The 15,020-nt window shown below is 36.7% G+C and overlaps 1 protein-coding gene across 1 annotated transcript; it reads left to right on the top strand.

The window, feature by feature from the left end:
• Positions 1 to 5,741: 5,741 nt before the first annotated feature.
• On the top strand, positions 5,742 to 9,107 carry LOC103707812 (pentatricopeptide repeat-containing protein At5g61990, mitochondrial-like). Its single transcript, XM_008792472.4, is given in 2 exon segments — positions 5,742 to 8,641; positions 8,644 to 9,107. Coding segments are annotated over 2 exon segments (3,039 nt in total). The 5' UTR covers positions 5,742 to 5,835; the 3' UTR covers positions 8,877 to 9,107.
• The last annotated feature ends 5,913 nt before the right edge of the window (positions 9,108 to 15,020 follow it).

Here is a 15,020-nt window from a genome sequence, read left to right as displayed (position 1 = left end):
TAAATTTTAAAAAAAAACCGGTTATAGTCGTCCTACATTAAATATTTAACTACAAGTATATTTGTATTTATTGATCTTCGGTTGTTTAAGGTCCGGTTAAACTTTAGAAATGATGGGCTAGTGACCCTATGCATGCTTGCTTAGCTAGGCTATATGTATGAATATGGCATGGTCAGGCTTTCTTTTCCCTATTCAAATATTTCGATCAATTTTATTTCTCATTTTCAATTTTTTTTAGATCTTTCTCGCTCTTCTTCTGCTGCAATTGAAGAAGCTCATTGGGTCCAACCTCCACACGCTCGTACTTCTGATAGGAGGCTTTGGGCTAAGATAGATTCATTGTACCTTGGAGATGATCTCACTATGAGTCTATACGAAGGGCTAAAATTCATTCTTTGGACAATATCTTCACATGTCTTCTTTCTATTAATTTTTGAAATCTTTTTATTATTAAACTTTGAAATTATTATTTTATGCACTTATCGTATGCCTTTCTTTTTATTTATTTTATTTTTTTTGCTATTAAACTTTAAATTTATTATTTTATGCAATTATTGGTAATTTCTAAAAACCATCATCTAACAGTTGGCATTAAGAACACAGTATTTGGTTCTTGAACTTGTGAAGAACACTTTAATTTTGTTAGGTGCGCACTCTTTTTCATTGGTCTTTTTTTATCCCTTACTCAAACATCACTTAGAGACTTTTTTAGACGCACTCTTTTTAGAGACTAGACAATGACCAAATATATATTGGAAGAGAGTTTGCTTAAATATGCGGTGTGTATTTTGAGAAAAAATACATTGCATGAATGTAAATTTAAACATACATCAAAATAAAATGAACAGTCTCATGCATTTGCAATTATGGGCAATGATTTTACTAAGGAAATACATATTTAAGATGTTACAAATTCCAGAAAGGCACAAGAATAATATATATATGTGTGTGTATTTATATACATATGTGTATTTATATATAGAGAGAGAAAGGAGTGACATCTAAGTGTGTATCTTTGATAGAAAATGTGTTTGTGTTATAATAATATAATATGTTGAAATGGTTATTAGACTAACTAAGATTTCTAAGGAAAAGAACCAAATAACTTGCACGTTTGGTCCGGATAAGGCTTGCCACACGCACCCCAAAAGAAAAAGGACAAAAACTAAAGCATATCAACATGGTCAAAAGAAAAAGCCCATTTGATGCAATGAATCTGATCTTAATGGTTCATAGACTAATTTTAGCGTCACTATCAACTCTGCGCGTTTAGTACCAGTCAACATTTGTTAATTGCATGCAGCCCAGATGACAACGATGGATCACGGAAGCTCCCCCGTTCATTTATATCTTGTCAAGTAAGTTGCAAGCACAAAGCCATGCCTTCATGCTGACCAATGCATCCAAGGTCTCCGTGAAGGAAAAGAAAAGGTGTCCTCGCAGTGGACCAATCTATACACTCTATCCATTTTTCAGATCATCAATTTCTTTTAGCAATCTTAAAATGGTAGTTCTTGGTTGCATTCCTCCGTCAAGCATAATGATTAAAGCTCGTTTGAAAATATTTTTAGAGAGTCAGAAAGTACTTTTTTTAAAGCGCAAAAAATATTTTCAAATGATATAGTAAAATATGATTAGAAAAAAATGCTTTCAGTTTTCCAAAAAATAAAAAATATTTATTTGGAAAAAAAATTACATTTTGGAGTTTTTTTCCTAAAAGCTCTATTTGGCTAATATCGGAAAAAGTCGTTTCTAGTTTCATAAAAATTTCGTGATAACTAAAATGCCCATGATATATTATATTATATTATAACATGTTATATTATTATACTATACAATATACTATTATATTATATTATAATATTATTATAATTTTTGAATATATATTAGTATGTTACTATATCATATCATATCATATTATTATTCTATAAAATATTGCATCATATTTTATTATACTATATATTTACACCTATCTCAACAATGCAACTGACAACCAAGAATAACTGCCGCATGGATTAGGTTTGATGAAACTAGAGTAGATAAAAATCACATGGCTCTTGTTGGACTGGGGGAAGAGTTTATCTAAAAGCAAGCTGAATATCTAGAACTTAGTTATGATCAACTGCAATACATGAAAATACACCAAAATGATTGAAGCGGTCTTCGAGATAATCTCAAATACATAACTGTAACCTAGATTGAAAGGATATGATTATTGCCCTGATAGTTGCAAAACAATCATACTGACAAGCATGCATAGTGGAGGATAACTAGCATCGATTATCAGAACTACTAAGAGGAGGGCCATATGTGGGAGCAATCATCTTATGTGCACTTAATATATGTTAGCATAAATAAGTAAAAATTGCACTTTGTAAAACCTTTTAAAAGTAAACCTAATACATCCCTATCTTATCTTAATTTTACTCTATTATTTACCCTAGAAGCAGACGTAATAGATTTTTCTAGTAACCTAGTGCTATATCTTCCATAGCCCTGCACTACACCCTTCTACTACAATCTAACGCTATACCTTTTTACTATAGCCTATCCCTATATCTTTTATCCAGCGAACGATGGTGTGACGATAACGAAAGTTTGTAAAAGTCAAAGCACTCAAACCGACGCTACTGTCTATCCTCCCTTGGACCACTTTCTGACTGATCTGATGTTGGTGGCATGCTCGTGCAAATCAACCCATACCATCTGACTTGTCACCACTCTACTCTATTGCATCAGGATGGAACTCTGCTCATGGGCCCCATAGCACTTTTGGATGGGACGGAAAGAGCACCAACAAGCCTTGTGGTATGTCTGGTGGGACATTGTGTAGTTTCCATCATGTTATTGTTAAAGAAAGTTAAGGAAGCACCTGTAGAGAAAATGACCATTATATTAAGACCACTTTTAGAGCTGTATGCAATATCTTCTATTTTGGTAGCGAAATGGTTTGAAAAACTTGTCTTCATGGTTGAAAGTTGATACGTAAAGCCACAGTATGTTCCAACATGTCCTATGGTGAAGACAGCTAAACTCATCCTTGTGATGGATGAATCAGCTTATCAGCAGCATATGAGATACTAAACCACAGTAAGTATGATGAGTTCCATGGTAAAGATGGCCAAATCCATTTTTGTGATGGACGAATTGGCTTATTAGCCACCATATAGGAGTACTAAGCCACATAATACTACATCGCGTTCATGGTGAAGATGGTTGAACTTATTCTTATGGTGGACAAATTGGCTTATCAACTAGTGTAAGAAAGTATTAGGGTTTGTGAAGAACCTAAATTGGAGGCTTTGGCTCATCAAGATGTAACTGTTGAAGAAGATATAATAGAACCCAAAGATTCCACTAACCAAGCATAGCAAAAGTTATGCCAATAAGGCCGCAGTATACTGAACTATTAAGGGATATTTTAGTCAATATATGATCGAAATTTGAGATTATCAATCATGAGTCACAAAGGATCGCCGGTGAAGTTGGAAAATTATTGCCGACATTAGTTCTTGATCATTTGCTCAAGTGAAAGTTAAAAATATAACAGCTTTGTAACCGGCCGTAGGCGTCACAAGAACTAGAGGGCAACCTTATAAAAGGGAGCTTTCGAAAGTTTTTTATGTGATATATGTTCCATTTGCCGAGGGGGCGTATGACAATGTAAGGGCCGATTTGGTTTGGTACCTGACATTACGAATAATCAAAGACTCTCATATAGATTATGGATAGTATACATCTCAATACTATACAAAAGCTACTAGAAAATCAGAGAAATAATGAATTCAATTTGAAAGCAGATAAATAATTATTATCATATTATCTAGTTAGGAATTCTATACCTGACATTACGTTCTTTATAAACCTTTTAACATTTGATAGTGAAATTACATTTTTATTTCATTTCCAATGATGTGACCAAATAATGGTGTTATATTTGTGTTATTGACCTAATTATTCGTTATTCTTAACTTTAAAAAGTGGCTTAGCTTCTTAATTTTTAATTTCAAAAGAACCCTAAAAAACTTTAACTAGATTTCTTTTTTAAATCTTAAAAATATTTAAAATATGCTAGAATCCCAAAGAAGAATGAATTCTAATGTTATTGGACTTTTAGAATAACAATAATTAGATTTTAGCAACGAGCATGTGGCGTTTGGAGCAAAGGAGGCAAGACATCCTATCAGTTTTAGTCTCTCATTTTGAGCAAATTCTTCAGGGTCTCTAGCCAGCATGACCTAACTTGGACCTAGCCTATCTTTTATGGTAATTTTATAGGTGATGGTAAGGCAAGATCCTCCTCTCTGGTTGGCAAGAGTACCATACAAAAATTTAATTATTAATCGAAAAAAATCAAATCTAATTATAAATTGTGTACATGCTTTGAGTACTTGTTTGATGGAATCTAGGCATTGATTGTGACTCAATTAAATTGTTGTATATTGTGGCAGGATTAACAGAAAGTAAAATCTAGGAGGTGATATTGCCATTTATTTACAGCTTTATAGAGTTGAATGTTATATGAAAAAATGGCAACAAGTTTTGCAAGCATACTTACCAAGAAATAGAGGTTATTTTGTGACCAAATCACATAAATTGATTTAATGGGCCTAAACCGACCTTTTTCAAGCCAATATGGATTCATCCGAATCTCCGAGTCTTGTAGATATAGGTAAAGATACAAAAAGTGAGAGAGAAAGAGAGAGGAAAAAGAAGCAAAAGCAAGCTTTCTTTGCACATAGAAATATGCATATAATGATACGATGAAATAATAAATTGTCATCCAAACATAATATCTAGATTCTGTGCATAACATATATATATATATATATATATATATATATATATATATATATAGCCAGATTGAGCTACACTCAAGTGGAGATCCATTCAAATCTTGATTAAACGATGGGGATTCTACATCGATGATCCGAATCGTCGGTGTGATTTACTACCTCTAAATTACTTATATACCAAAAATCATATAATTTGAATATACTTAGCGTATGCATCAAGTAGTCTAAAAATGGACATTATAAATTACACTAAATTATATATATTATTTTGATCATTTATATATAGATTAGGAATATGCAAATCACATCATTTTTAGCATATAAATATTTTAAAAGTAATAGATCACATTCAACGATCCAGTCCAACTGAATCTGAATGAAGAAGGATTGCAGTATAGCGAAGTTCACTCTCTTTCTTTATATATATATATATATATATATATATATATATGTAAATGTAAATTTTTTTTTTTTTGCTAGGAAAGAAGGAGAAGGGGGAGGAAGGGACAAGCCCACCCCCGCGTAGCAGCCCCTACTGAGCCCCCACCCCACCAGGAGAATGTTCGATGTGGGCAGAAATGACCGTATGTTTTGCACCCCGACCGGTTTTACTCATACCCTTCCCATCTGTGGGCTTGGCTCGGTTATCCCTTCGGGCTCCGGCACGAATACCACGTGTGAGTACGTCACACCTAGCATCACCGAGGCTACCAGCAGAGCGATACGCCCTTTCAGACCCCATGTCCGAGCATGGAGCATTTGGTCTCCATAATTTAATCAACGTCCGTGCATTTCGAACTCGAAACTACTTAGTTAGAAGTAAGGCCATGCTTCTACTCGGCTATCACCTCAGTCGTAACTGTAAATTGTTTTAATTGGGTAAAGAAAGGGCACTGATAAATAACGGGCGTTATTGTGATAATTGGTACAATCGTTAATAACGATTTTGACGGCGTCGGAGCCATCTTCACGACGCTGGGAACACGAAATAACCGATCGGCCACGAGCGCGGCCCCTGAGGTGCCCCGGCTTCGAAGCTATGATTCCAATCCCTCGAAGACCCCCTCTGCTTCTTCTGAGAGAGATCAGACCCTCTCTGGCCGGAAGAAACCCTTCTCTCGATCTCCCTCTCCCATCCCATCTCCTCCTCTTATTCTTCTATAGCTCGGAAACCCTCCAAGATGCCGGCGACGATCTCGCTCGGGAGATCTCCGATCTCCTCCGCCACACCGCCAACTGGAAGCCCGCCATGGCCGCATCCGGGATCCCCCGCCGGCTGACCCCGGCATCGGTCTCCGACGTCCTCTGCCGCGGCAAGGTGCTCGACCCCAAACGCCTCCTGGATTTCTTCTACTGGTCAGGATCCCAAATGGCTTCTCCTCAGAATTTGAATTCTTTCTCAACTCTTGCCGTTATACTCTGTAATTCCGGCCATTTCCCCCTCGCCAATGGTCTTCTGGAGCGGATGATCAAGACCAATTCCCCGGCTTCCTCCATTTTAGATTCTATCGCCGATGGCTTTGCCCGCACGGAAGGATCCAATTCGGCGGTCTTCGACGTGCTGGTCGATACTTATAAGAAAATGGGCATGCTGAAGGAGGCCGCCGAAGTGGTTTTATTGATGAAAGGTGGCAGCTTTCTGCCTGGTTTGAGGTGTTGTAATGCACTGTTGAAGGATCTTTTAAGAGCCAATTGGATGGATTTGTTCTGGAAGGTGTATGATTGTATGCTGGAGGTGCCATTGGGGCACGATGTTTACACTTATACTACTTTGATCAGCGCTTATTTTAAGGTTGGCAATGTCGATTCCGCGAAACGGGCCTTCTTTGAGATGAAGGAGAAGGGTTGCAGTCCAAGTGCCGTGACGTATAACACATTGATAACTGGGTTCTGTAGAGTTGGAGCTCTCGGGGATGCTTTTGAGTTGAAGGAGGATATGGTGAGGAAAGGTCTAGTTGCTGATGGTTATACTTACGGTGCGCTTATCAATGGCTTGTGCAAGAATCGCAAGTCCAAGGAAGCAAGACAACTGTTGGATGAAATATCACGCATAGGTATAAAGCCTGATATCATCTCTTACACTTCTTTGGTTGACGGCTTTATGAGAGATGGCAACATCGATGAGGCCTTTGCAGTAAGGGATGAGATGGTGGCAAATGGAGTGCAGCCGAATGTGGTCACCTATAACAATCTCATTCGTGGAGTGTGTAAAATGGGTAAAATGGATAAGGCACACGAGCTCTTGAGGGAGATGATTCGAACTGGTTGGAAGCCAGATGCAATGACTTATAATGTGGTCATCGAGGGGCACATCCGAGAACAGGATTTGCAAGGGGCTTTTCGATTGCTTGATGAGATGAAGAGTAAGGATGTGTCACCTAATTTGTACACTTACAGTGTGATTATTAATGGGTTGTGCCATTGTGGAGAGTCAAGGCAGGCTGATGGTTTGTTGGAGGAAATGGTTGCAAGGGGCTTGAAGCCAAATGCAGTCATTTATGCTGCTCTCATTTCAGGTCACTGCAGGGAAGGTAAAATTATAGAAGCATGTGAGACTTTAGATAAGATGACTGAAAGAAACATTTCCCCTGATGCATTTTGTTACAATTCCCTTATAATGGGTCTATGTAAGACAGGAAAAATGGAAGAGGCATTGAGGTATTTTGCTGAAATGCTTGGGAGAGGGTTGTTGGCTAACACATTCACATATGGAGCCTTTATTCATGGTTATTGTAAGTCTGGGAATATGCATGAGGCAGAGAAGTACTTCCAAGAGATGCTTAGTCATGGTTTAAAGCCCAATGATATCATTTATACAAACCTTATCGATGGCTACTGCAAAGGTAATGATGTTGCAAAGGTCTTCTCCACACTTCATTCCATGTTAGAAAGTGGTGTGCTACCAGACGTGCAAACATACAGTGTGGTTATTCACAGCCTTTCAAAGAGCGGGAAGATGCAAGAGGCTTTCCAGATCTTTTCAATGCTTCAGGATAAAGGATTGGTTCCTGATGTGTACACTTATAGCTCACTTATGTTTGGGCTCTGTAAGATAGGTGACATAGAACAGGCTTTACTTCTCCATGATGAAATGTGTGGCCGAGGTGTAGAGCCAAATATTGTTACCTATAATGCTTTGATTGACGGCATTTGCAAGTCGGGCGATTTGAAGGGCGCCACAAAGCTTTTCAGTAGCATCTTAGAGAAGGGTTTAGTGCCAAATGGTGTGACATACACTATAATGATCGATGGCAACTGCAATGCAGGAGAAATGTCTGAGGCATTTAGACTATATGATGAAATGCTGTCGAAGGGAATCTTGGCTGATAAGTTTACATACACTGCTCTTATTGGTGGATGCTGCAAAGTTGGGAACTTTGAGAGAGCTGTTGAATTGTTTAATGAAATGTTGCAGAAAGGCTTTGCAACTGTTCTCACTTTTAACACTTTGATTGATGGCTTTTGCAAGATTGGGAAGCTGCAAGAAGCAACTCAGTTGCTGCAAGTGATGGTGGACAAACAGATTTTGCCTGACAGTGTTACCTACACAACTTTGATTAATGGGCACAACAAGGCAGGAAAGATAAAGGAGGCATGCCAACTATTCTCAGAGATGCAGGAAAGGAATCTCATGCCCAATGCAGTAACTTATACATCACTTATTGAAGGGCTCAGCAGAGCAGGAAACATGTCGGAGGCATCAGCATTGTTCAAGGAGATGATGGATAAAGGTATAAAGCCTGATGAAGCAACTTACGATGTAATGATTGACACTCCGTGTAAACAAGGAAACTTAGTTGAGGCATTCAAGTTGCAGGATGCCATTATTGCAAAAGGCATCCAATGAGCAGTGCCATGCATGTCACACTGATAGGCGGCCTTTTCAGAAAGGGTGATTTTTCTGAAGCATTGAAGTTACTCAATGAAATGCAAAAGCAAGGAATCAAACCTGATAATGCTCAATGCATGTCACCAGTTCATGGCTTTCACAAAAAAGGATTCGTTGATGAAGATCAGCTTTTGAAGATTATGGTGAGTAATTTGGCTGCCCGAAGGTATTGCTTTGAGCAGTTCAGTTGAAGGTTGTGAAGAAATGGTGAATGTTGAGGAAGTATGTAGGTTTACTTGAAGCATAAATAGCTAAGGACATTCTGTTTGTCCATACTAAATTACATGAGAACAATAAATAGCCTATCTTCTTCATGATCAGCTATTACCTCATGAGGTAGTTATGCTGGTCTGAGATGCAAATTAGAAGCATAAATGTTTTGCTTAATTTGTAATATTATAGCTATCTCAATCCTTCAATCATCTGGTTTTCGCTGCCATTCCTCGCATAGTTTTCTTGGTACAACTATGATGCTTCTGATTGTGAGAGGAGCTAAAACATTCCTGTGAAATGCTACTTTGTTGAGTGTCTGTACAAAGTCGGATGCAATCAAACATCTACCATATCATGTTAGCTTGGGTAGAATTAACTACAATTCCGTCTTATGTTACTGGCCTTTTATTTTTTGCACCTCATTATTGACATGATTAATAACCTAAATTTTGCATCCAGTTTCTAAAACTGGAGACCAGTCATAAGCAAAAAGATTGCCCACCAGATAGGACGGGGAGCAGTCATCATTCTCAGCTGTACCAGTCATTTTGAAAAGATAACCTATTTGAAGTGTTTAAAATATATTAGGCTATATTCTTAGAAAATATTCATATCAGACATATTTTTGTTTGATGTCATATGGCTGTTGCATTTGTGTTTTTCTTCCATTTGTGTCTTTCTGGTTGGTGATATACTGTTATTTTCTTTTCTTCATATGATTAGTAGATAAGTAATCTATGATTTTTTTTTCCCTTCATATGATTAGCATATCATGTATTAACTTGTTCTATGATCTTTCTTTAACCCAACTTGTGAGATTCACCGAATCAGCTTCCTTTATTAGCAGAGCATGCATGAGGACAAACATATTCAAATATTTGTACAGAATCTATGTTTCATTCTGACAGCCTAAGACCCCGAATTTTCATTCTTGCAAATACTTTCTTGAAGACTCGGCTATCTATCAACCTCGCCTAAAATTCTTGGGGCTGCAAGTGACCTCCAAAACTAAACTAAATCATGTTTACTGTTTTGAATCACTCCAATTGATTATCAATTGCTCAGACATCTTTTAGTCTATCCTCATGACACCTCCCTGTGGGACAATTTTGTATAAGCACATTTGTCATCTCTTCCGTTGATCCAATCAAAGGAGAAAAAAAAGTTTCTTTAACCTGTTCAACTCAAATCTTTCTAAAAAAATTTAGAAAATAGAAAAATTAGTGAAAGTAGGGTCTAGGTCCATTTTTCTTTCTTTAATGAATAATAAAACTGAATTACAAAGCCTCTTTTTGTATTAATGAGGTCCATCTTTGCAATTTAAGTTGCATTCTTTTTCTAATTAAAAGAGGTTATAATTTTCTCAAAATAGACATGACTAGCAAAATAGTCATAAAAAAGTTAAAATTTGACAGAAGGTAGATCTTAACTTCTACATCATTTTTGACTTCAATCACATCACCTAATTCTTTTTAGATTGGGAATATACTTAGTCAAGTTTTTCCTAAAAAGAAAATTTTTGCTTAACCAGCCTATTTTGAGGCCCAAATGGAGGAATTTAATCTTGATTGCTCAGTAGGCCACACCCTTATAAAGTATTGCCTCATCATAGAACTTGAAAAAGGTATTCAATTTCAAACAAAAAAATGCATCTCAATTAGATAATTTAGAAGTTTGGTACATAATTCAGCTTCTTAATATGGCAAATCTCGCTCCTGGGCACGATCCAGTCATTTCTGTAATGACCATAGTGGTCCATATTAAGTTTAATGATCCTTTTGGATCAACCACATGGCATCACTCACTAATTTCTGACTCTTGGTGAAGATCATTGTTCTACAATACAACCATCATCATGTGCTCCTGCAAATAATTAAGCATTGAAGTTGTTAATTGGATGCATGACACTGGTTGTCTGCCTCTATATGCTTTTTGTATCTTTTACTTTCAGAAGTAATTAACAATAAATGGATTCTAACATGGTTCAAAGTATCCTCAACCACCATGGGTCCGAATGCAAAATAAAGTGCAAAGTGCAAGGGAACTTCACAATTAGCACAAAAAAAAACACTTGTGAGTTGCAAGACAAAAATTAGATGTTTTAGAAATATCTTATGCATCCACCACTGAACTAACATATTCATTCAGTAGCAAAACTGTCTTCACTAGAGAAAATATTTTTATTACTGAATGGATATATTTGTTGAGAGCTAGATGCACATATTTCTAATGCTAAGGGCAGGATCTGTTTAGTGCTGGATGTGGAATGTGGATGGAATGCATCTGATTGAGCCAGGGGTTTGAAACTGTTCCATTCCTGGTACAAGAAATAGGTCCAAATCTGCAAAAATGGAAATGAAAATCCAAATTTTTCTACAACTTTTATATCACCGGAACATCAAAATCATTAGATAGCAATCTAGCAGTTCACCTGAGCTTGGGGAAACTGAAAACGATGACAGCAAGTTGAATTTGAGCCAAATAGCAATAACTTATTCCAATATCACACTAGGCTGACTTGTTTGGCTAGTTGTCTTTGTGGATAGACTCGAGGTTTTAAAAAAGAATGATCCAATCATAGTAAATTACTGTTCAGATATCAGTGAATCCCATGCAAATCTATTAGCATACTTGATATCTAATTTCTATTTGCTGCGGGCATCTATGGAGGTCCTTGAGAAAGGATTTGGTTGTGTAGGTTCTTCACCAAAAGGTCAGGAGCTTTTTAATCCTGGGTTTTGAAAAAGCAAGTAGTACTTCCTTGCCTCCAAGATTCTCTATTTAATGAAAGTGATGTAGGGCAGTCTAGGTAATGGAATCTAGTAGGGTTTAGGATAGAGCTAAAACATATATGTTGCTAGAAAATTGGTTTCAGACTAAGGGCTTCGATCAAAGTTAAACCATGAAGGGTTTAAAATGCGAGACCTATTATAAAATGTTGCTGGAATTTCAGGTTTAGAACTGAGTTTTCAATTAAAGTGATCTAGAAAGGTATCATAGTAGAGAAAAGAGGATTTTAAAAGAGGTAATTTGATGATTTATATCTAATCTAGGGTTTAGGATTGTAGGGCTTGAATTGAAAATTTAAGTGTTCATGCACTTGACTAACCAAATCAAATTCTACTGGCTTTTTTTTGGAAAACGTTGATGTTTTATAACACAAAAGACATCTCAGAAGGGAAATTGAAATGAAATATCACAAACAAAGGAAAACATGATTGGATGGTAGGCTGTTGGATATCAAGAGAAGTAATTTAGGAACATTAGTACGAAGTAACTATGGAAAGGCAGAATCCTACGTGAAGACAAATAGAGAAGAAATAACTTAAAGCATAGAAAATAATGAAATGGTAAAAGAAAAGAGGATGACAAACTCACCTCGGGACCTAAGAATCACACCAACGTTATTATAAAATACCTTCATAATGCATAGTTACAATACATGGTTACTGCAGCATAATTAGTGTCTTCAACAGTACTTGCCATATTAACTTGCCTCATCAAACTATCAAAAATGTAATTTGAGATCTTTAGTATCAGTCTTTGATATTAAATGACCCACTAAAAACTAAAAATAAACAGGAAAAAAAGGAACATACAAAGGAGTTTTTGAAAACACCAAAAATGTTTTGCCCTTTTGCAAGCATGTCATTGCTCCTTAAGGACGAAGAATCCCTTGAAGCTCGAACTACATATGATATTATGAAACTCATGGTTTATTGCGAAATAATGGATTCATGATTATTTTACGGTTAAGCACTATTTGTGAACTATGAACTCCATATTTATAAAAATTATATTTTTGTTATGAAAAGAATAATTTCATGATTATTCTACTGTTAAATGCTTATTTATGGGCTATGAACTCTATAAAGTTATTTAATATTTTATTTATGTGTAATTCAAGAAATATGACATAAGAAAAATTGTCTTAAGAACTATGGTAAAAAGGCTCTCAAATAGCTATATATGGCCCTTAAAAGTGGGGTAGATCGATATTCAGTTTCATACAACTTTGCCAGCGAGTAATAGTAGTTGGCATATGACCCTGCCAGTGGATAATAGTAGTTAGCATATGACCCTTCCAGTGGATAATAGTAGTTGACATACGATCCTACCAATGGATAATAGTAGTTGACATACGACCCTACCAATGAATAATAGTAGTTATTATTTGCCGATTATGGCCCTATTACGGATATAATAGTGATCTTAGCATTTAGTCTGAGAGTAGTAATTTGATCAATCATATGGTTAAATAGTAAATAATTTATAATTTTATTTATGCTACACACCAGGAACCATATTGATGAAATATGAATGATTTATGAATGCATTATTGGCTTTATGACTTATTTTAATATATTGTACTATAAAATACTTTATTTTGTAATATCTGTTATTTTCATTAAATTATGCATTGACATGCAAAAACTTATGCTTGATCCGGTAAAGTAGTGAAAAGTTTACTTACTGAGCTGTATCGCTCAAAATCTCTATTTTTATTTTTCTTTCCTCAGGCAAATAGGATCAGTAGGTATGAAGGATGGTTCAGGCTTGGAGTTCACGTTAGAACAGAAATTTAGTTTTTCGGTTGATTATGAATTTGCAGTTAAATAATTTTTTTGAATATTGAGAATTATGGTTTTGGTTTTATGTTTGGATTTAGACGCTCTGAACCAGTATTGGTTGCATTTAATGAATAATGAAATTGAATTCATATTTATTTTATTATATTTGAAATGGAATTGAAAGCTAAATGAAATGTTTGGCTTCGTTTTATCATGGGTTGTACTCCTTGGTAGCACTGTCATTTCATGCTCTGAATTTAGGGCATGACAAATATGGTATCAGAGCAATAAATTTGATCGTGGGTAGAAAATTAAGCTTAAGGTTATGATTCATTAAGATAGGCGCAGGATAAGTGTAAAAGAGTTGATTTAGATCAGAGTTGCGCAATGGAAGCATGGTGGAGTAGAAGACTCAGTATCCTTAAAGAATGAAGGCACATTAAATTTTGAGGATGAAACTTTATTAACGGGGAAGAATGTGAGGGTCCGGTCCATTGACCGGCCCAAACGTGCTTTGGGCTTATGGGCCGGCCCAAAGAGGCCATTCCAAGGTCACCTTTTCTGTAGCACGACGAAGCAGAGAAGAAAACTTCGATAGGAGTCTTCTTCCTCATCTGCTTCTGGTGGAAATTGGGCACTCTCAAAGCAATTCGAGTACATCTAAAACTCGAAGACTTCACCTATTTAATCCCCCTCCTCCTTGGATTTTCTCCACCAGAATCGCCAAAGATCGCCGCAGATTTTAAACATTCTTCTCGAGTCTCCTTCTCGATTCGTTGCCGGGAAGCCTCACCGGACTAAGGTATGAGCTCTCCATCTTCTTCTCTTCCTTCCTTTGTGTTTAGAGCTTTTGATCCTATGGATTGGAGCTAGCAATTGCCGGATTTACATCCGAAATAGGGTACCCCTATTTCAGTTCTCTTTCTCCTTCTTCTGAGTGCGCCACTGTCATCGACTGCCCTCTACTAGCCGTCACTACTGCTGGCTACCACCTTGCTGGACCACCTTGATCACAGCCACTAGTTGTTCCCCTTCGTCCTCTGGTTTACCAAGGAAGAAAGAAAAGAACAAGAGAAGAAAGAAGAAAAGAAGAAGAGGAAGAGAGAGAGAAATGTTCCTCTCTTTCTCTCTCTTATTTTCTCTCTTCTCTTTGTTCCTCTCTCTACTTTCTCTCTCTAGAGATCTATGGAATCTTGAATCAACTCTTGTCGACCTGATCTACGAACCCAAGTTGATCCCTAGAAAAAGGCCTTGAACTGCCTTAGTGCTTAGGCCACCTACTGGACCAATCATCCTGGCCCTGTTGAATGTCTCTGAAACCTCCATTGATGAACCTTGTTGATTGATCTTAGCCTGATTGAGTTCGAGTCATTAAGCGAATCGTCTAGACCTGACCCATATGAAACCACCATCCGCCCGGTCAAGACTTATTGTATTGATTAATTTTTTCATACGACCCTGCCAATAGATAATAGTAGTTGGCATACAACCTTACAAGTGGGTAATAGTAGTTAGCATACGACCCTACCAACGGGTAATAATAGTTAGTAT

This window comes from Phoenix dactylifera, chromosome 7, assembly GCF_009389715.1.
Source record: "Phoenix dactylifera cultivar Barhee BC4 chromosome 7, palm_55x_up_171113_PBpolish2nd_filt_p, whole genome shotgun sequence".
Lineage (NCBI taxonomy): Eukaryota > Viridiplantae > Streptophyta > Magnoliopsida > Arecales > Arecaceae > Phoenix > Phoenix dactylifera.
This window is presented reverse-complemented; position numbering and strand designations above follow the sequence as displayed.